Consider the following 22,840-nt stretch of genomic DNA (forward strand, 5'->3'; position numbering starts at 1 on the left):
CAATCATGGCCGAGGTTTAGCTTGTAGCATTTTAGCATTTATTGTCTCTGGTTCAGGTAACGTCAGCTTGACGTGTTTATGGTCTGAGTTGTGTGGAGGTGGTGAGGAACGACTGGGTTGTGCAGTGTTTCTCTGTGGATCCGGGAAAAAAAGTAACAAAGAATATTCTAACTAAAAGGGAAATAAAATCAGTCCATCTCGTCCAGCGAGTTAGGAGCTGTAGCCGAGGTCCAAGCAAATTCAAACGTTTACAAAAACACACCCTGAATAAAAGCCGGAGCTTCTTCACAGCATCGCATTACCTTGGAAATGCGCCAGGCATCGGGGCTCTGCGGCATTTACGCCCTGAGTGACGTCATGGTCGTTTTTTGCCGGAGGTCATATTGGTTGCGACAACTTTTGGCTGTTGGCTCAGTTCCTTTGTTCTACAGTCCTGCTAGTTTGAGACGGCCTTGAGGCTTCTGGTTTTCCTCACAGGCCTCTCTGTTTGCAATATGTGGATGAGGTCCCAACAAGGACGGATGTTAATACCAAACGTGAAACAGCCTATTAATGGCCTGAATCTTGTTTCTGTGGTGGAGAGCTTCAGAGCTTTGTCAGTCTGGTATTGTGGTGCTCAGGTGGGCAGAGAGGAACAAACAGGTGGGAGGTTCGTGCAAACGAGGCTTCACAAAGAGAGACTTGTTTTCGGTGGATGGAGTGGACTCAGGTCTCGGGCACATCTGTTTCTGAACATCAGTCTGATGATGTGACAGACTATATTCATCAAATGCACAGAAATAAATGTAAACGAATTAAATGAATCACTCCCCGACCAGTAGACGTATTTAAATAACGCTGGAATGACCTGACACAGTCATCTGCATTTTGATTGTTTTTTATTCAGCTTGTTATAAAGAAGAGTTATAACCACTGGAAACACAAAGAAAAAAAACAAACTACAGCAGCAGAGTCCTGCTCAGAAAGCATCGCAGCGCATGCACACACACACACACACACACACACACACACACACACACACACACACACACACACAGCTGCAGGAATTAAATCAGTGTGCGAAATACAGGAGAGCTTCAGGGGGTCTCGAGTGTAAGCTAATTATTCTCTGTAGAAATGCAAACTTGCAGTGGTTTCTTATGTCTTGTGTCCTCGTTTATTGCGCAGAAAAAAGTCCTCAAATCCAGAAACAAAGTAATAAAATGATTTTAAAAAATGAGGTTTGGAGATCAGCTGGTGTTTAAACTGTGAATCTTTCATAAAAGCACAGTTATGAGTTCAGTCCTGCTGTTTGACCGTCATGTCGTCCATCTTTTATAAACGTCAGTGGTTCTGATGCTGAGCCTTGAAGCTGTGCTGCAGGTTTTGCTAAATTGGGAACATGCATTAAACTGTGTTAAAGGAGCAGTCTGTAGTTTTGGGGCAGAAATGTTAATGAGCAGAGAAAGATCCTCATTGGCTGATTTTTTATCTGCCTCAACAAACTAAATAAACGAACTCTCTTTGTTTTCATGACTGAATAAAATGAGTAAACAAACTGGCCTTAAAGGACAACACAGTTTTACTTTGTTTATCTGTGGCGGACCCTGCCACCTTTCTAGCATCAAACAGTGTTCTGGGACCTTGTTTTGCTCTGAGAACAGCTCGTTTATTCACTTGTGGAAAAAAATGTGTTATTGCCTCATTATTATTGTAAATATTAAAATTCTGAGTTTGAATTTCTTCTCTAAATCTACATTGTGCCTCTTTAATGTGCGGCTGATGGTTTTTGAAGTGCTGCCGACATGCAGGACCCCCTGATTGTCACATTAATATTTCACACACTGAATAAAATGTACAGCAAACCAGCCAAACACATGCAGCTGTGTGAACAAGTGTGTGTGCGTGTGTGATATGAAACGTAAAGTTTAATGTGAGCTCCTCCCGTGTTTTGTGTGAACGAGGCATCTCTAGTCCAGAGTGTAGATGTTCTCCTGGACTGGTCTTCTCATCCGGATCTCGTAGATGATGTGAGGATGTTCTTCAGAGGAGAAACTGCGAGAGAGAGGAAGAGTTGACAGAAGCTGAACAAACAGCAGGTCTACAGAGGAGAGTCTGTCGTTAGTTCTCGTCTGTCGGTGTCAGTCAGATTACAGTTCATTCAAAAGGTTTTCCTGGATGTTTAAAGGAACAGTTCACCCGAATGTGTGAATCCAGTCATCGTCTCCTCCCTCCATGCTGATGAAAGTCAGCTGAAGTTTCGTAGTTCACAGAACATTTCTGAAGCTTCACAGTAAAACAGAGTTGCAGCAAATTTTTATATTTTGACTCAAATTCAAAACATCTTTCCATCCCTAAATTTTGAGGTATGAACTTGTAATTTCATGTCAGATGTTGTCTAAAGATTTTAGGAGAACGTCTCCTTAACCACTGAAGTAGCTGGGGACTTGTTTTTTAAAATTCCAGTTTGAATTGGAAAGACGTACTTTACCCCCTTCAGACGGGGTGCGTGCTAACACTTTTAGCTTGGCAGCTACAGTGAAGATCTCAGGGTGTAAATCTGGTCTCCTCAGATCAGTTTGTGATCTCGGGGCGTCTGCAGACTGTGATCACAGCAGACGAGCTGAATGGAGACATCTGATGTTTAAATCATCTCCAGCTGCTTCAGGTGTTCAGCAGAACGCTGCAACTCTGTTTTACTGTGAAGCTCCAGAAATGTTTTGTGGACTAAGAGACTTCACCTGACTTTATATCATCATGGAGGGAAGAGATGATGACTGGATTTACATTTTGGGTGAACTGTTCCTTTAATCGTACGCAGCAGCAAAGACATCCAAAACTGAGCGACAAGTTAAAAAACGACCCGTCTGGTTTTAATCTATTCATCACAATCAACTTAAACACTTTTATGCAACAGTTAAAGGGTAACTCCACCAGTTGTCCACATGTGGAGTAGTATAAAGCCCTTTTGTGTCTTCAGAGGAAGCTGCATGTAAACCGTCTAATGGTGTTGCATTGTGGGTGATGCAAGCGCCTGGTTTTGGTCCATCACTGCTCTCCTGTTACACTCTGGGCTCATTATGGACGGTTTGAAAACAAATGAACCTTTTTTATTCCACACGTTCTTCTTCCTTTTCAAAACCTGAAGCCTACATTACCCACAATGCAACAGAACCACTGAGTAACATCACTGTAGGTAATTTATCAGATCATATGTAACTTCCTCTGCAGCCACGAAAGGGTTTTTCACGTTACCCGTCAATCATCTTCTTAGTGAAACCTCCTGCAGAATAATCCAAGATGAAGATTATATTTAGTCGTAGCCTGATACCATGGCAACCATCCCGCAACATACACACCCTCGTTCACTTTCAGTCAATAACATCAAAATACAGACTGAACCAAGAAAGTCTTAACTTGATGGCAGGATAATAAATCTGTTTCTCAAATACGCCATCTTGGACTTTGACAAGCTGAAAAACAGGCGGCATTGTTGAGGACTGTTTGTCTTCTCCTGTTCATCTCTGCCCTGTTTCCCCGTCCGTCTCACTGTGTTGGACAGCTAGCTTTTGCTGCGACCTCGCTAAACTGTCCCACAATGCATCACATCAGCATCATCATCAAAATCCAAGAGGCTGGTATCTGAAACAGCGACCTGTGTTGAACTCACCAGCCGGTCTTCAAGGCTCTTCTGTATATTCCACCTGCAGAAAAACACATAAGATTTAAAGAAGAAACGTTATTAAATCTACAGACTTGTTAAGCTCAAGGGGCGATAAAGTTCATCTTTAAACCTGCGTTAAGACAGTTATTTTTTGTATCGCTAGTTTTCTGATATTTTACTTTTAAATATGCAAATGAGGCATTATGGACACTGTACAATCTGACAGTGACTTTATGTTAAAAAAATGTAAAAATCGGGGAAACGATTACCTCAAAATTACAGAGTAAAGTAGACTAATAATTTTCAGTTGTTAAAAATGTTTAGCTTATTTTTAATGGTCTTACTTTACTTGGCGGTTCTGAGGGAAGTGGACCCTGACCCGAACAGAAATGTGAGCATTTGTTAAATTCAGGCTCAAAATTCTTGTTTCATGTCGTTGATATTTAAGAGTCAAAGGTTTTCACACAGGAAACTTTCAAAATCTCTTTTTATCACTCGGTAAATCAGAAAATACTGTCAACCACAGACGTTAAAAAATCCATATTATCCATGTTTTTAGGAAAAAAGTGTTCTGTAACTGTCGGCTGTGAATGATACATGAACAAAGCCCTCCGTAAAATAAACCTTCAGAATAGAGACAGTAATAAAACTGGAAGGTTTGGTGTATGTAAGCGCTGCTGAAGTGGAGATTTCTGACTCAGAGTCTGAGAAAATACTTTAAAGCGATGGATGGTAAAATATAGTAAAACATTTTTAGACAGAAATCGTCTGAACTTTGGTGGAGAGGGTCAAAATGTTTAGATGTCACCATGTAACTGCCCCAGACAATCATTTATTTATATTATTTATTTATTTTGTACTTAACAAAGTGTCAAATTTTACCAGCATGAAAATAAAAACATCAATCATATTTCAACAGTTACAGTATTTTATATTGTCTCCATATGATGCGACCAAAAACGTTAAACGTACGTTTAAAGGCCAGAAATAGAAAAACTGCCGCCAACATCAACAACACGCTGAGGGAGAGCGAGAGGACGGGAACGTTGATCTGAAGGGAGAGAGACGGGAGAGAGTCCTCCACCTGACACAGAGAGAGAGAGAGAGGTTTGAGTTATTATCCTTAACATGTTCCTAAAATCAAACTCGATATATGCTGCCTCCACACTCCGCTATGTTTTAAATAAGCAGGGAGGGATGCTTATAGCGTGCAGCAGAGTATGGGTCAGAATCAGAATCGCTTTTATTGCCAAGTAAGTTCACACATACGAGGAACTTGCTGTGCTCTGTAGGTGCAAAACAACAAACAATACTAAAAGTACTTAAAGGACATAATAAAACTATAAAAATATAAATACAGTTTGAATATAAAGTGCAACCGGTTTTAAAGTAGATGAAAACTGTCCAGATTTGTCCAGTTGTGCAAAAAGTTTGACTGAGATTGCTGCGAGGTTGCATCAGATACTGCTAAACAGAGCTATGCTAGCTGTTTCCTCCTGCTTCAAGGCTTTATGCTCAGCTAAGCTAAGCTAATAACGCTAATTCATATTGTCATCATGAACCGGGCCTCACAGACGAGCGCTGAGCTCTGAAGCCTCTTTGTTTGTGTATTTAAAACCTAAAATGATGCTCCAGAGCCCAAAAAGACTTTTCACCGTAACCCTCGAAATGTCTTGTTTCACTGTTATAATTGAGCCGTTTGGTCCGACAACATTTGAAAAGTCAAGAATTGATTAAACCATTGTTAGCCGGCTTGACAGACGGACGTCTCTCACGTGCTCTTTGGGCCCCACAACGATTCAGGCCATGACCGAACATTATGGGGTGGTGGTAGTCATGGTTACTCACGGTGACGGTGTCGGAGCGCTGCAGGGTGGAGTTCCTCCTCAGAAGGTCCAGATGAGACGACAGCAGGGATTTCCAGTTTACTACACGGAGGCAGAAAACACAGAACTGTCACGTGATCACGCTCTGGACCAGTACACCCAGTGTTACCAGCACCAGTGGGATGACCAGCTTCATGATACCAGTTACTATCCATATCACCCAGAGAGAGCTGGACAGAAGCTGCTTCATGGTAGCGTGACCTGTCTCACCTGTGGAGGTCGACGGCTCCGTCACATGATTGGTCGTTGCTGTCATGGTTGTTGTTGTTGTTGGAGGAGAACTGGTGACCGGAGCTGAGGAGAACAAACCAGATGAAACAGCAGCCGGACACCACAGGACACCTCAGTGTCAGCGCTGAGGCACAAATGACACATCTTATTGTACCGAGCGTGATAATAACAAATGAGACTGGGTTGAAACAGTCGTGCAAAAACATGAGTAGATGCAAATTCTCACTTGGAGGCAAACTTGTGTCAGTTTGAGCCAAAAATGTAAAAGAGAAGAGAAGAGAGGAGGAGACGGGTGAACGTTTGGCCTAATGTCTCATATCTTGTTAAATTTGAAGATGAAGATGAAACATGAAACTTTGCCTACAAAACACCCTCATTGAGACCCGTTCCCACAGCTTGGTGTCCACGTGGCAACAAATTGTAACTCTGGCTCATCGTACACGACACATCAGGTTCTGATTATGTTTAAGCCTTTTAAACTTTCCACATCATCAATCAAACACTGTTTTTAACACTAAATATGAAAATTCCCGTGTGTATATAAACTTTGTCGGACCGGCAGGAGACACAAAATCACCAGTTTTGTACTTTCTCCATTTTCAAGGTCCTGTAATGAAAAACGTGACATCTGCTTGTATCTCTCAATCGTTCCAGTTATATTTCAGCAGATTTTGATCCCTAACAGTGGCTTCCTGTCTGCGACTTTGTTTAGCTTGTGAAGATGTTGGAAGCCTCGTGGTCAGGCTTCTGTGGCGTCACGACTCTGATGTGGTTAAAAAAAAGGAAACCTTCAGTCTCATCTCATGTCGTCTCATGTGAACATTAAAACACACGTCCTAAATAAACTTTCAGTGTGAGAGCTGGAGGACAAAATCCACATTCTGGGCAAAATATTCCACGTTTTACTGATTTTATGTGAACGTGTCCTTTAATTGTGCGTGTTCTCACCTCTGACCACCCTCAGGTTCATGATCACTTTCTTGTCGTTGAAGATGCCGTCGATGTCCACCCTGCAGCAGTACGGCCCGCTGTCCGTCCGCCTCACATTCAGGATGTCCAGGTCCATCTGTCCGTCCAGGACGTCCCCGGTCAGCCGGTACCGGTCCTCCACCTGCAGCACCAGGGTCAGGGTTCAATCACCACCACTTTGATTTTAAGCCTGAATCAGAGTCGAAGTACATGAGCTGACTTTCATGTTGGCATTACAGCTGACGAGAACATTTGCAAGTGTGAAACCACTGATACTTTGGCTAAGACTAAGAAGGCAACGAGCAAGCGAGAGGCCGCTGTTTGAGATGATGGTTTCAACATTTGCAAGCGTGAAACCACTGAATATTTTATAAAAGATATCTGGACACTTTCCTCACTTCTTAGTGGCAATAAAAGCAGATATTTATAATGCTCGACACCTCAGTGAGACAAATAACAAGCGTGAGACCGCTGTGTGACATTGTTTTTCAACATTTGCAAGCGTGAAACCACTGGAATGTTTTTGACAAGACGTCCTTACACTTCCCAGGCGTCTTATTGGCAACTAAAGCAGATATTTTAAATGGTTGACAGCTAGGCGAGGGTTTCAACATTTGCAAGCCTGAAACCACTGATATTTACAACGAGACGCTGGGACACTTTTCAGCCATCTTAGTAGCAAAACAAGCAGATATTTTTAATGACAGCTCAGTGAGATGACTTACAAGCGAGAGACCACTGTTTGAGACAGTGTTTCAACATTTGTAAGCGTTAACTACTGATACTTCAGACCAGATGTTGGGACACTCCAGCAGCGTTTGCTGCGACCAAAGCAGGTATTTTTTAGCTAAAACATGATGTTTTCATAACTAAGTGGTCTTAAAAGTTGAAATTTGACATAAACATAAAGTTTCAACATATCTGCTGTTTGCAGAAACGTACATGACGAACTTCTAAGACTTGCTGTCCTCATCGTCCAATCAGACGAACATATTTAAGATTTCATGACATAAACTGACCTTGGAGATGACGCCGTTCTCGTCCGTCTGCACCAGGATGTTGTTGCACCAGAAGGTCCCGCAGCCGCGGCCCCAGCAGACCCGACTCAGCCCGAAACGCTTCACGGAGTACTGACAGGACAGAGAGGCCACGCCCCCCTCCAGCACTTTAAAACAGGAGACGGACGAAAAGTGTCCACCTGCAGCACAGAGACACATCTGAAACACCTCCACAGCTGGACTTTGGTCCGACATCCATCCAGGTGATGCTTTGTCATAAATGAAACGACCCACCGGTTAATAGAAGCACAGCTGAAGCTCAGTCCATTAATAGAAAAAAAAGACCCAGCAGTTTGTATTCTCTGCTTTTCCTTTGAGTAATTTACAATAACAAACATTAAGCTCACTTTAGGCTCTGGCTCGTTGTCACCACATGTCTCACTATTTTCAGTTTCATTTTGAAACCAAACAATCAATAAATTAATGGAGAAAATAATCAGCAGATGAATCCAGAGTGAAAGTTAATGAGCAGTCGCAGTCCAACACAAAAAGTCCAAATGAGCTCCACAATAACAATCTGATCAGTCACAGGAGACATTTTACTTTCAATGCTTTCATTTTCCTGATTATAATTAAATACTTTTACTGAAGTTACAGTTTCTAAAATACTTCCTCCTCCTGTTACTTGCAACAGAGTATTATTACAGCGTGGTATTAGTACTTTTATTGGACTAAAGTATCTGATTACTTCCTCCTCGATGGTTGTGTTGTGATGTCAGCTGTTTGTGTCTCACCTGACAGGACGAAGAGGACGATGATGAAGGTCTGAGGCGTTCGACAGCGGCGAGGCGAGACGGCGGCCATCCTGTGACTGTGTGTGTGTGTGTGTGTGTGTGTGTGTGTGTGTGTGTGTGTGTGTTCATTGTCCACTTTGACGAACAGAGTGTGACTGTGACGGGGAGCTGTGATGTCGGGGGGGTGCAGAGACACAGTGTGTTACTGTATCTGTTTGTGTGGTGTGTGTGTGTGTGTGTGTGACGTCTCCGTGATGAAGTCGTCAATGATTCTCTGTCTCTTCCTCTGAGTGCAGCGGTGGAGAGTAACTAATTACATTACAGTACTTTACTTTTACTTAAGCACAATTTTGAGGCACTTACACGTCTCAGAGGGATTTACAATTTGACAACCTCCATTTTAAATTCAAACCAGCTGAAAATCTGCTTATTGAGTGTTTTTGGTTTTTAACCTCATCTCATCGAGCCCAAAGTAAATTCAATACTCTTACTTACTTACTATCATTTGGAGTACAGGAATGATTTTGGGCTTTTTTGAGAGGTTATAAGATGAATTAACTCATTTTAGTTCTTTATTTCCTTATTCACACAAACTTTGTGCACATGAAAAAGTCAAAAACAAGTGCTGAAGTGGAAAAACATCTTATTCAAAGAGCAAAATGCATAAAACTACACAAACTTGCATAATTTCCAAGTTTAGGCCGTTAAAAACTGTAGTAAACTACATGTTACTGGACTTGAAACCTCATGATGCGCCAATCATCCGGAGGCTGGTGTGTGAAGAGTCACGTGTCTACATGATCGTTCATCAGCTAACTGCCTGTTTCAACTGATCCAAGCATTGAACCAGGAACCACAACATCACCAGACTCCCTCAACAAATCATCTGATTGTAAGAGTTGTTTCGTAACAAACTTTTCTGAAACAGCTTCGACAAATTCTTAATCATTGGTGCCTTCTTGTAAATTCAGCATTAAATGTTGAATTTGTATTGAAACCATCATAAATCTTATCAGCATATTTGGCCGGGGAATGAAATGTTTTGATTACAGGCTCATTAAATTAATCACAAATGAGTCCATAAACCCTTAAATTTGAATTTCATAGCAAAATGGTGAACTGAAGTTAAGTTTGGGGCTTCACTTTGGTCTGTTAAAGATCAAATGTAGCTTTTTTTAAACTGACTTGACGATCGTTTAATCTGATAATGAAAAAAGTCTGCGGGACTTAAAATGAAGCGTTTCTGTCCCCTGATTTAAGTTATTTCTGTTTTATTTCCATTGACAGAGACGAGGATGAACGCAGTGTGTTTACTCTGATGGAAGGAAATACTGCGAACAAAAGGCTGTCTGTAACACACACACACACACACACACACACACACACACACACTGATGCTGGCTGTGTGGAGACGTCGCAGACACACAAAGGACTCATTATTCACATCAAATATTTCTTTCTTTTCTCCACTTCATCTCTTTTTCTTCCCAAACTGACAGTATAAGAGGCTTTTAATTGGAAAAAACTGAATAATTAACTAAAACATGTTGAAGACAACTTTAAATAACATTCCCACATGGGAGGCACAATGAAGTATGAAATTTAACAAGGTTTATGTTTTTTAAGACAAAATATCAAGAATAAATGCTACAAACTGACTGATGTTTCTGTGGTGAGCAAAATAAATGAAATAGAGACATAAAGAGGAGCTGGATGCTGCTTATTCAACCTGGAACAAGGTGGATAAATGTGTCATAACTCAAACATCTCAGCTGTTTACACACTGATGTGCATAAAAACTGAAACCAATATTGATCCAGAGGATAAATATTAAAGATCAAACAGTGTTCAAACCCAGAGGGAGAGAAGCTGCAGGAGGAGAAGAGAAAAACATGAGAAGTGTTTGACTCAGAGCAGAAACACCGTTTCAATGTTTGACTCACGTCAACAGGTGTCAGCTGTTTAGTTTCAGGCTTTTGTTCCACACTGAGGTATGTTCCCCTCAGGAGGAACATCTCGTGACATCACCAGGTCAACATTTCAATGTGTCCAAAACTTTGGGTCATTCAGAACCGATGACATTCACATCAGCCTCAGCAAAGTTAGCATACTGACATTTGCTGCTAACCTGCCTTTTTCAATTGATTTCCCCATTGATCTTGTATATGCAACATCACCAGACTCCCTTAACAAATCATCTGATTTTAAGAGTTGTTGAGTTAAAACAAACTTTGTAACGTAGTGAAACTCTGTCTCTGACAGACTCTGAATCTTTGTCTCCTTCTTGTAACTTCAGCATTAAATGAAAACAGTCAGTTGTTTGTTTCCTTGTAAAAAGTGTCAGTTTGTGGCAGCATGGCTGTACCAGCCTGTCTGCTTCTGTGTCTAAAGTGCTAAAGTCTCACCTGCCAACATTTAGCAGCTGTTTGAACACACTGTTTACACTGATTTCACCATTTACACTCAATTTATGAAAGAAGAAACATTTTATTGATCTAAACATGTCACATTTTACAAAGACACTAAACAGTAACCAGTATAGGCGACTTCTTTGTCCCCAGACTCCCTTAACAAATGTGTCAGTTTAGTGAGTTGTTGAGTTGGAGACACTTTATAAACTGTGTGAAACTCTGTCTCTGACTGATTCTGACTGATTTGTTCCTTCTTGTGAATTCAGCAAATGTTCTACATGAACTTCTTTCTGTCTTTGAGTAGAAACATGGAGTCTGAATAATGACTGAATTAAGATTTTTGGGTGAACTGTTCCTTTAACATGTGAACAGTATTTTACTGTTGTTGTTTGTCTTGGAGCTCATTTTAATTAGATTAAATTAGTTTGGTCATTTACTCCCGAATTATGAATCATGTGTTTGTCGCAGTAACTACAGCTGTCAGATAAAATGTGGAGGAGTAAAAGTATGAAGTATAAAATGGGAACACAGTACAAGTACCTGAAACTTTACTTTCCACCACTGTTGTCGTGTGTGAGTGATTAAAAGACAAACTGATGAAACGATCAATAATAATCCAAACTGAGTTTGTGCTGCAGACTGAACATGTCAGTCAGAAGTCAGTCACGTAACGATGCTGCCACCTGCTGGGCCTCACTGGAGTGTTGAGCTGCAGTAATGGAAGAAGTATTTAGACCCTTTACTGCAGTAAAAGTACTAATACCACACTTTAGAAATACTCTGTTACAAGTACAAGTGCTGCACTGAAAATGTTACTTTAATAGAAGTATGTACAATGGGATTAAAAGTATTTTAAAAGTATTCAAACTAAAAGTACTGGATGCAGATGCATGATTAAATTAACCTAATATATAATTATGGCAAAATAAACTTAATTTTAAATAACTGTCTTCATGTGTAGCACTTATTACAGAAGAGGATAAGAAGCCGCTTATAATAACAGTAGTTTATTGTAATAAACACAGTACAAAGGCCGACTGTTGGTTGTACAAGTAACATTTCAAACAGTATATTACTTTACTTCACCGTGGTAAAAAAAACAACTGTACACTGCTGTATAGTTTTACACTAACTTTACTGTGGTATGAAATACAGCAGCTACTGGATAAGTGTTGCCAGTAAGTTACTGTTAATTTGACAGTGAACACTTTAGACTGTAAAGTGTTTATTGTCAAATTAACAGTAACTTACTGAAGGGGAGAGATAAAACTTATCTCTACCCTTCTCTGTAATAATAATAATAATAATAATAATAAATTTAATTTATATAGCGCCTTTCAGGGTACCCAAGGATGCTTAACAAAGTGGAACATACAAAACAGAGAATAGATGGATAAACAAAAATACATACAAGATAAAGAACTAGAAAAGTTGATTGTTGGGGCTGGACCTAGAGCTGATAGGCCTTATTAAAGAGATAGGTTTTTAAGTCTTTTTTGAAGTTCTCCAGAGAAATCTGTTTGCGTATTTCAGCTGGGAGAGTGTTCCAGAGAGTGGGGGCTGTCACACAGAAGGCTCTGTCGCCGTACTCACATGATGTCTCACACAGAGCAACGCCTCCACAGTAGTTAATATTTAATTCCCTGTTGAGATCAGAGATCACTTCTCTTGTGAGCAGACGAGCGAGCAGACAATCAAGTAACAGCAAAGGCTTTTAATTTGTCTTTTTCATCTACTTCATTCCCCATCGGACCATGAACACACGGACAAACAGCAGAGGACATGTGGAACATTATTATGAAGGTCGGCACTTGAAGCTGACAGATTTACAAGAGGAAGCAAAGGGTTTGATGAACCAATACCTCTTCAAAGAAAATATTCCTGAATATCCCCGACCAGAACTTCATGTGTCTCGTCTGAAACACGACACAAACAGAGATGGATTACGTGGCATCTGGAGGGATAACGGCTTCAAGAGCCCACATGAAGGCTCTCTGCTGTGGTGGAGTCTGGCTGTGGGGCCTGATGACATAACATCAGCTGAGAGGAGGCTCCTGGAGACGACCTACCCCGACCGGACGGAGGAGCAGGTCCAGATGCAGCAGAGCTTCCTGGGGAAGTTTGCCACCTCCCCGGCCTTCTCAGAGCGCTCCAGGCTGGGCTCGTACCGCTTCACCTTCCCCCTGGAGGAGATGCTGGAGGCCTACAGCCAGCAGGTAGTAGATTACTTAAAGGAGCAGTCTGTAGTTTTGTTGAAGAAATGAGAACAGCTTGTTGGTTCACTCATGGACAAAAGTTTGTATTGTTGCCTCATTAATATTGTAAACATTAAAACTCTGAGTTTGAATTTCTTCTCTAAAACTACGTAGTGCTCCTTTAAAGTGAAGTGAAGGCGAGGCGATGTTGTCTGTGTGTTGTGTTTGTCACATTCACAGAGACCTTGATGAATGTGTTTGTGAGGACTCTTCCACTAAATCCTCTTTCATGGTTCCAGTTTTGCTCCGGTGCTCAGCCCGTCATGCGGGTGTACGAGACCGTCCTGTACAAACAGGAAGTGATGTACGTTGTGCTGGTCCACAGCCCAGCCAATCAGGAGCTGTTCTCAGACCGTCCTCTGCTGACTGACGACCCAAACTCTGTCTGCTCCTACAGAGATGGCTGCTTCATCTGGAGGCCTGAGGCCATGTGTGGGACACACAGGTAATAAACACTGTACTTAAGTACTGAAGTACTGAAGCACTTTACTTTACCTGGGTATTAACATTTTGTCCAACTTTATACTTCTACTCAGCTGCATCCCAGACACAAACATTGTACAGTTTACTCCATTACATCTGTCTGACAGCTTTAGTTACTAGTTACCTTTAAGATTACAATCTTTAATTCTTTATGGGTTCAGAAAATTCTACTTTTTAAGATAAGTAAACTTTAAAATACTCTTGGATTAGCAGGAAAATACAGTCACAGCTAGAGAAGTAAAACTTCTTACAGGACGTCTCTCAAGTCTTTGGGTTCAGTGTTCAGCTGTTTTACATCCAGGTGTTTCACCTGTGAAGGTCTGTGGACTGAGGGACGGGACCTGGAGGGTACGAGTTGTGGTTGCCTCTCTTCAGCTGCCACAGCTGCAGTAACAGAGCAGCGAGAGCTGAACTGAGTCAGAAGGTTCACATCTTTCCTTTGTCTCTGTTTTCTCTCAGGTATGAGTTGGTCCTGAGACCTGATGAACAGCAGATGGGAGCGGGGGTGGTGGCATCTCGCCATGAGTTTTATGTTTGGGATAATGTAGCCGTCGCCCTGCATGTGGACAAAAAGGTACCTTCATGCTCATTCTTCTCACTTTTTATAGAGATTAGGACACTGACGGGAGTTAAAGACTCAGGTCTTCACTGGAGACAGGACGACTTGTCTGTGTTCATTTGATGTTTTGAGTTAGTTTTGTTCTCAGTATTTCACTTAAAGTGATGGTTTTGTTTAAAGTGACGGGGAGGGAATATTCTTTTATAGAAGAAAGTAAAAAACTAAATAATCTTCAGCAGAATTATCAGTTTTTTGTTCATTAGATTTATTTCTCTGGTTATCTGTGATAATACAAATACAATTCATTGTCATGTGTTTGGTGCTGAACGCGTCCGTTGACTCGGAGCTGAGAGGAGAACGGGTCGGTTCAGCTCCACTTCCAACGTTTACAAGCTTCATTATTAGAAGGCAGCTCAGCTCAGTTTATGTGTTGTGAACATTAAAACAGCCTCTGCTCCTGGAGCTCTGTCCAGTGGACTGACTGGTAAACCAAACTCCTCCATTACTGCTCGTCATCGTCTCTTTTTCTGTTTCAGATGCTGAACTTTGGTTCTGCCCGACTGAGACAGAACCTCAAGTGCTGCGACAAAGCAGAAGCTTCAATTGTGAAGCCTTGGGAATTTGAGAACTTCCCACAAGCTGCAGAGTTAGTCAGGGAACTGTGGCCCGACGACTCCTCACCACTGGAGAGAGCTGAGCCGCTAAATTAATGTCTGTCGTCTGTCGAGCATGAAGATGTACAGAAGCTGCAACAATAACAACAACTATGATAAATGAAATATGAATTTTAGAAATACTAACAGCCGTAAAACAACTATAGTCTAAATATGACCAATAATAACAATAATGACAATAATGTTACAACCTTGGCTCACAGGTTGAACAAAGGAGAGAGGACACACAGAGCTCGGAGACTACTTTAGTGTTTATTTAACTAAACAACTCAAATGAAACATAACATGGGTGTGTTTGTCATCAGATGTAGTGTGTGGGTGGATGTGTGTGTGTTTGTGTGGGTGTATGTGTAAATATGTCTATAAGATAAACACCAAACTACAGCAGGCTGTAGGCCATAGCAGCAGTCAGCTGCTCAGCCACCAGAGAGAGTGAGCAGACTGACTGAGGCGGCCTTTTATCAATGTAGCCACACCCTGAGGTGTGGTCTGCTTAAGACGGCCCACTGCTTCCTGGTGCTACTGGAAGGCACTGAGAGGAGAAGCAGACAGAACAGGGCCATCACAATAATAATAATAATAATTAATTTTCCAGCAGTGATGAAAGACCCTCACACGCCCTGCAGTATGTGCACGGCCCGATGTTCTTCCTGGTTTGAACTTTTCTCCTGTTTTGTTATCAGGACCTTGGTGCTTCTATTTTTGCACTTTGGATTCTGTGGACTTGTTTTATGACTTTATTTAATAAAAGCAAAGCTTTTTGTTCTGTACCTTCCTGCATGTGCTTCTTCTGTTTGGGTCCTTATTTGTGTAAACCTGACATATGGCAGGACAGCTAAGAGTCTGTGTAGGCCCTAACTATACATTTATCAGAAAGGAAAGTTTTAAGCCTATTCTTAAAACATAACGAGGGAGTCTGCCTCCAGATCCGACACTGGAAGGTGCTTCCACAGAAGATGAGCCTGATGGCTGAAAGCTCTGCCTCATGTTCTACTTTGGGAGACTCGAGGAACCACAAGTAACCCTGCATCCTGAGAGGGCAGCGTTCGAGTGGGGTACCAGGGTACTATTAGGTCTTTAAGATATTCATTGAATTTTAAATTCTATTCTTTTACAGGAAGCCAGTGCAGAGAGGCTGATATGGGAGAAACATGTTCTCTAATATGTAGTGATTTGTGATGGTCGGCTTAGTAACAGAATCACCTCTCTATTTACTCTATTTGGAATATTTTAATGCGCCTGATGTTGCTGCTGAATGAAAACTGAATGTTTGTTATATTTATTTAAAAAGTCAAACATTTAAGGGAATCAAGGCTCTGCTCTCAACGTCTTCCATGTAGAGGTTGGCCACTAGTGGGGACACCAGTGAGCCCATGGCACAGCCGTGCTTCTGTCTGTAGAAACCTTCACTGGACTGGAAGTAGGTGGTCGTCAGACAGAGGTCCAGTGAGGCACAAATGTGATCTGGGGTGAAGTTGGTTCTGCTGGACAGAGTGCTGTCCTGTAGCAGGCAATTCTTCGCCATCTTAACCGCTTTTTGAGTGGGAATGCATGTAAGAACATATAACCGAACATTTAAATGCTGTTGGACTGTGCAGTACACGTTGAATAGGACAGAAGCCTCATTGAGGTGTATAGAAAACCTACCAAAGATCAATACTTGCTGTTCGACTCTCATCACCCGCTGGAGCACAAGCTGGGTCATCAGAACCTTAAACCATCGGGCTGAGACCTAACCACACTGGACCTCTGTCAGAACCTCTAAAAGATCCAGAGCAGACAGAGAGGAGGAGACTAGAAAACGTAACATCAGCATTCCCTATGTCGCAAGAACATCTGAGAAACTCAGGAGAATCTTTGATAAACATCATATCCTGGTTCACTTTACACCAACCAACACGCTGAGGCAGAAACTTAGTAATGTAGTTTATGCTGTTCAATGCAGCCAGGACTGCACAGATTTGTACATTGGGGAGACAAACCATCTGAAGGAGACAAATCATTCCTTTGAGGACAACAATGTAAACATCTTGTCCAGAGAAGACAGATGGTTTGAAAGAGGAGTAAAAGAATCCATCTATGTCAAACTGGAATGACCGTCTTTGAACAGAGGAGGCGGACCACCACATTACTTTTAACCAAGCTACAATGCTGCACTGAGTTCACTCCCCAGACAGCTTAACAACCATTCACACCTGGGCTCACCTGGCCTTAGCAACCTACATGAAGGCCGGCTGGGTTAACGACCCACAAATGGCCCTAACGACTCTGAAACTCAGAGCTCACACGTGTCCTTAACGACTCTGTACGGACACTCACACTCTGTAAGGAAACTCTCACACTCTGTAAGGAAACTCTCACACTCTGTAAGGACACTCACACTCTGTAAGGACACTCCCACACTCTGTAAGGAAACTCTCACACTCTGTAAGGAAACTCTCACACTCTGTAAGGAAACTCTCACACTCTGTAAGGACACTCCCACACTCTGTAAGGAAACTCTCACACTCTGTAAGGAAACTCTCACACTCTGTAAGGACACTCCCACACTCTGTAAGGAAACTCTCACACTCTGTAAGGACACTCACACTCTGTAAGGACACTCCCACACTCTGTAAGGAAACTCTCACACTCTGTAAGGAAACTCTCACACTCTGTAAGGAAACTCTCACACTCTGTAAGGACACTCACACTCTGTAAGGACACTCCCACACTCTGTAAGGAAACTCTCACACTCTGTAAGGAAACTCTCACACTCTGTAAGGAAACTCTCACACTCTGTAAGGACACTCCCACACTCTGTAAGGAAACTCTCACACTCTGTAAGGAAACTCTCACACTCTGTAAGGACACTCCCACACTCTGTAAGGAAACTCTCACACTCTGTAAGGACACTCACACTCTGTAAGGACACTCCCACACTCTGTAAGGAAACTCTCACACCTTGTAAGGACACTCCCACACTCTGTAAGGACACTCTCACACTCTGTAAGGACACTCCCACACACTGTAATGACACTCTCACACTCTGTAAGGAAACTCTCACACCTTGTAAGGACACTCCCACACTTTGTAAGGACACTCCCACACTCTGTAAGGACACTCACACTCTGTAAGGACACTCCCACACTCTGTAAGGAAACTCTCACACCTTGTAAGGACACTCCCACACTCTGTAAGGACACTCTCACACTCTGTACGGACACTCACACTCTGTAAGGACACTCTCACACTCTGTAAGGACACTCTCACACTCTGTAAGGAAACTCTCACACCTTGTAAGGACACTCCCACACTTTGTAAGGACACTCACACTCTGTAAGGAAACTCTCACACCTTGTAAGGACACTCCCACACTTTGTAAGGACACTCCCACACTCTGTAAGGAAACTCACACTCTGTAAGGACACTCCCACACTCTGTAAGGAAACTCTCACACCTTGTAAGGACACTCCCACACTCTGTAAGGACACTCTCACACTCTGTACGGACACTCACACTCTGTAAGGACACTCTCACACTCTGTAAGGACACTCTCACACTCTGTAAGGAAACTCTCACACCTTGTAAGGACACTCCCACACTTTGTAAGGACACTCACACTCTGTAAGGAAACTCTCACACCTTGTAAGGACACTCCCACACTTTGTAAGGACACTCCCACACTCTGTAAGGAAACTCTCACACTCTGTAAGGAAACTCTCACACTCTGTAAGGACACTCCCACACTCTGTAAGGAAACTCTCACACTCTGTAAGGACACTCCCAAACAGAGTTTAAAAAGCCTGCAGCTCCTCCAGTTAGTTAGAACTGAAGAAGCTTCTTGGATGAGAGATGAAACATCTTCAACAAACTGAAACAGGTCCAGCTGCCTACGATACAGCACCTAGATTTACCATGACCTGGATGACTGAGAACCTTTTAAATTAAAATTTAATCCAACTTTCCTGTTAATGTTGCGTAAAAGCACAACATGACTCAACAGAACAGTACCACACCTCTTCAGTGTGGTGAACATACTTACCTGTTGAGATCAGAGATCACTTCTCTTGTGAGCAGAGACGAGCGAGCAGACAATCAAGTAACAGTAAAGGCTTTTAATTTGTCTTTTTCATCTACTTCATTCCCCATCGGACCATGAACACACGGAAAAACAGAAGAGAATATGACGAACTTTATTATGAAGGTCGGCACTTGAAGCTGAAGGATTTGAAAGAGGAAGCAAAGGGTTTGAAGAACCAATACCTCTTCAAAGAAAATATTCCTGCATGTCCCCGACCAGAGTTTCATGTGTCTCATCTGAAACACGACACAAACAGAGATGGATTATGTGGCATCAGGAGTGATAACGGCTTCAAGAACCCACATGGAGGCTCTCTGCTGTGGTGGAGTCTGGCTGTGGGGCCTGATGACATAACATCAGCTGAGAGGAGGCTCCTGGAGACGACCTACCCCGACCGGACGGAGGAGCAGGTCCAGATGCAGCAGAGCTTCCTGGGGAAGTTTGCCACCTCCCCGGCCTTCTCAGAGCGCTCCAGGCTGGGCTCGTACCGCTTCACCTTCCCCCTGGAGGAGATGCTGAAGGCCTACAGCCAGCAGGTAGTAGATTACTTAAAGGAGCAGTCTGTAGTTTTGTTGAAGAAATGAGAACAGCTTGTTGGTTCACTCATGGACAAAAGTTTGTATTGTTGCCTCATTAATATTGTAAATATTAAAACTAAAGTTTGAATTTCTTCTCTAAAACTACGTAGTGCTCCTTTAAAGTGAAATGAGGGCGAGGCGATGTTGTCTGTGTGTTGTGTTCGTCACATTCACAGAGACCTTGATGAATGTGTTTGTGAGGACTCTTCCACTAAATCCTCTTTCATGGTTCCAGTTTTGCTCCGGTGCTCAGCCCGTCATGCGGGTCTTCAAGACCGTCCTGTACAAACAGGAAGTGATGTACGTTGTGCTGGTCCACAGCCCAGCCAATCAGGAGCAGTTCTCAGACCGTCCTCTGCTGACTGACGACCCAAACTCTGTCTGCTCCTACAAAGATGGCTGCTTCATCTGGAGGCCTGAGGCCATGTGTGAGACACACAGGTAATAAACACTGTACTGAAGTACTGAAGTACTGAAGCACTTTACTTTACTTGGGTTTCAACATCCTGTCCAGCTTTATACTTCTACTCAGCTGCATCCCAGACACAAACATTGTACCGTTTACTCCATTACATCTGTCTGACAGCTTTAGTTACTTTTAAGATTACAATTTTTAATTCTTTATGGGTTCAGAAAATTCTACTTTTTAAGATAAGTAAAGTTTAAAATACTCTTGGATTAGCAGGAAAATACAGTCACAGCTAGAGAAGTAAAACTTCTTACAGGACGTCTCTCAAGTCTTTGGGTTCAGTGTTCAGCTGTTTTACATCCAGGTGTTTCACCTGTGAAGGTCTGTGGACTTGTGGGAAATGCTGTTTGTTAAAAGCCACCTTAAACATAAATATTGAATAAACAATGACATCAGATTGAGTTTTTTCATTTTTCCAGCATCGTTTTCTAAACATATTAAACAAGTCACCTGGTCTACAGCTGAGAGACTCTGACCTCTCTCACTTGAGGGACGGGACCTGGAGGGTACGAGTTGTGGTTGCCTCTCTTCAGCTGCCACAGCTGCAGTAACAGAGCAGGGAGAGCTGAACTGAGTCAGAAGGTTCACATCTTTCCTTTGTCTCTGTTTTCTCTCAGGTATGAGTTGGTCCTGAGTCCTGATGAACAGCAGATGGGAGCGGGGGTGGTGGCATCTCGCCATGAGTTTTATGTTTGGGATAATGTGGCCGTCGCCCTGCATGTGGACAAAAAGGTACCTTCATGCTCATTCTTCTCACTTTTTATAGAGATTAGGACACTGACGGAGGTTAAAGACTCAAGTCTTCACTGGAGACAGGACGACTTGTCTGTGTTCATTTGATGTTTTGAGTTAGTTTTGTTCTCAGTATTTCACTTAAAGTGATGGTTTTGTTTAAAGTGACGGGGAGGGAATATTCTTTTATTGAAGAAAGTAAAAAACGAAATAATCTTCAGCAGAATAATCAGTTTTTTGTTCATTAGATTTATTTCTCTGGTTATCTGTGATAATACAAATACAATTCATTGTCATGTTTGGTGCTGAACGCATCCGTTGACTCGGAGCTGAGAGGAGAACGGGTCGGTTCAGCTCCACTTCCAACGTTTACAAGCTTCATTATTAGAAGGCAGCTCAGCTCAGTTTATGTGTTGTGAACATTAAAACAGCCTCTGCTCCTGGAGCTCTGTCCAGTGGACTGACTGGTAAACCAAACTCCTCCATTACGGCTCGTCATCGTCTCTTTTTCTGTTTCAGATGCTGAACTTTGGTTCTGCCCGACTGAGACAGAACCTCAAGTACTGCGACGAAGCAGAAGCTCCAATTGTGAAGTCTTGGGAATTTGAGAACTTCCCACAAGCTGCAGAGTTCGTCAGGGAACTGTGGCCCGACGACTCCTCACCACTGGAGAGAGCTGAGCCGCTAAATTAATGTCTGTCGTCTGTCGAGCATGAAGATGTACAGAAGCTGCAACAATAACAACAACTATGATAAATGAAATATGAATATTAGAAATACTAACAGCTGTAAAACAACTAAAGTCTAAATATGAGCAGTAATTACAATAATGACAATAATAATATTAATAATAATTTTAAAGCAGTGATGAAAGACCCTCACACGCCCTGCAGTATGTGCACGGCCCGATGTTCCTCCTGGTTTGAACTTCTCTCCTGTTTTGTTATCAGGACTTTGTTGCTTCTAGTTTTGCACTTTGGATTCTGTGGACTTGTTTTATGACTTTATTCAATAAAGGTGAAGTGCTTCTTCTGTTTGGGTTCCTGTTTGTGTAACCATTGTGCATGTTTGTTATATTGAATTAAAAGTCAAACATTCACCTGTTGTCATTATGACCAGATCATATTAAATATTAAACAAGTTGTCTGATGTGACAGTTGGCTGAAATATTTTAATGTGAGGATTTACACAACAAACGTTGTATTAAACACATCTCAGAGCTCATCAGAAAACCTCCATTTTGATCCAGCTCACTGTACGTAGTAAAACTCGGTCAATTAAAGATAATTAATTAATTTTTTAAATAAATGCTGGTGTGCTCAAATCATAGACACATAAATGATATGACAGTGAAGTTTCTTAAGGATTGCTGAACAGTGTCTTACAAGGCGTTACACAAGCAGGGGAGGGCAGAAAGTTCAGCTGTGGAGTTGATGTTTCCACTGGTTCAGTTATTTCTTCTGCTAAGTGTTGGCTTTAGTTTGAATGGGAGAGCTGAGCTGCTGCTGTTGGAGGTTCTGGTTCTTGTGTCTTTCTCTGGGCTGCAGTGTAACAAGGAACCTAACAAAGAAGGACGGGTCATGACGTCACTGCATCTTGGTTTTTTTTAAGTCTAACTGCTGATGTTTTCCCCCAAATGATTGACGGGGCTGATAGTATCGTGACCAAACAGGGCAGGTCCGACAAATATCACTGGTGAGACTGCAGTTACACTGTGAACACGAGCGTTTCCAAGTCAAGGGAAGAACGTGTAGATAAAACATCAGTGGTTAACCTGCTCTCTGAAGAGGCTTCTTTCATTTCCTTCATCAGTCAAACGACGTAGACATGTTGGGTTTTACTGTGTTTCTCCATCATCTCCCATAGACTTCAATACCAACTGGCCTCTAAGAGAGATTCAGTGATGTAATGACCCTTCCTTCTCTTTTAGCTTCCTTCAGTGTAACAGGAAGTGTTTCTCTGTCTCTGACAGTCTGATGGGCTCTCAGCCTTGTCTCGCTAATTTACATTAACAGTAATTAAGAACATTAAGGGCTACAACTCGGTACATATATTCATGAATCATATGTACAGATGATAAAAGCCTCTCATACAG

General features: G+C 42.1%; 3 protein-coding genes and 1 long non-coding RNA gene across 4 annotated transcripts; 3 read left to right on the forward strand and 1 right to left on the reverse strand.

The window, feature by feature from the left end:
* Window positions 1–861: 861 nt before the first annotated feature.
* On the reverse strand, window positions 862–8,601 carry timd4 (T cell immunoglobulin and mucin domain containing 4). The gene is made up of 8 exons (XM_084373183.1): window positions 8,522–8,601; window positions 7,749–7,927; window positions 6,709–6,871; window positions 5,740–5,823; window positions 5,492–5,571; window positions 4,616–4,727; window positions 3,650–3,683; window positions 862–2,034 (listed from the first exon to the last, which is right to left on the reverse strand). The coding sequence occupies exons 1-8, from the start codon at window positions 8,589–8,591 to the stop codon at window positions 1,950–1,952; spliced, it is 807 nt and encodes a 268-aa protein (XP_084229309.1). The 5' UTR covers window positions 8,592–8,601; the 3' UTR covers window positions 862–1,949.
* On the forward strand, window positions 7,914–10,219 carry LOC311269158. The gene is made up of 3 exons (XR_014624049.1): window positions 7,914–7,990; window positions 8,529–9,413; window positions 9,809–10,219. It is a non-coding gene; the product is annotated as an uncharacterized lncRNA (long non-coding RNA).
* Window positions 10,220–12,523: 2,304 nt separating this feature from the next.
* On the forward strand, window positions 12,524–15,673 carry LOC311269301 (uncharacterized protein). Its single transcript, XM_084373373.1, has 4 exons — window positions 12,524–13,148; window positions 13,427–13,632; window positions 14,130–14,244; window positions 14,766–15,673. Exons 1-4 carry the CDS (start codon window positions 12,687–12,689, stop codon window positions 14,937–14,939), a joined length of 957 nt encoding a protein of 318 aa, XP_084229499.1. The 5' UTR covers window positions 12,524–12,686; the 3' UTR covers window positions 14,940–15,673.
* Window positions 15,674–18,980: 3,307 nt separating this feature from the next.
* Window positions 18,981–22,012, forward strand: LOC311268978 (uncharacterized protein). The gene is made up of 4 exons (XM_084372966.1): window positions 18,981–19,502; window positions 19,780–19,985; window positions 20,631–20,745; window positions 21,265–22,012. Exons 1-4 carry the CDS (start codon window positions 19,041–19,043, stop codon window positions 21,436–21,438), a joined length of 957 nt encoding a protein of 318 aa, XP_084229092.1. The 5' UTR covers window positions 18,981–19,040; the 3' UTR covers window positions 21,439–22,012.
* Window positions 22,013–22,840: the final 828 nt, after the last annotated feature.

This window comes from Pagrus pagrus (genome assembly GCF_965226575.1).
Source record: "Pagrus pagrus genome assembly, chromosome: 14".
Taxonomy (NCBI): domain Eukaryota; kingdom Metazoa; phylum Chordata; class Actinopteri; order Spariformes; family Sparidae; genus Pagrus; species Pagrus pagrus.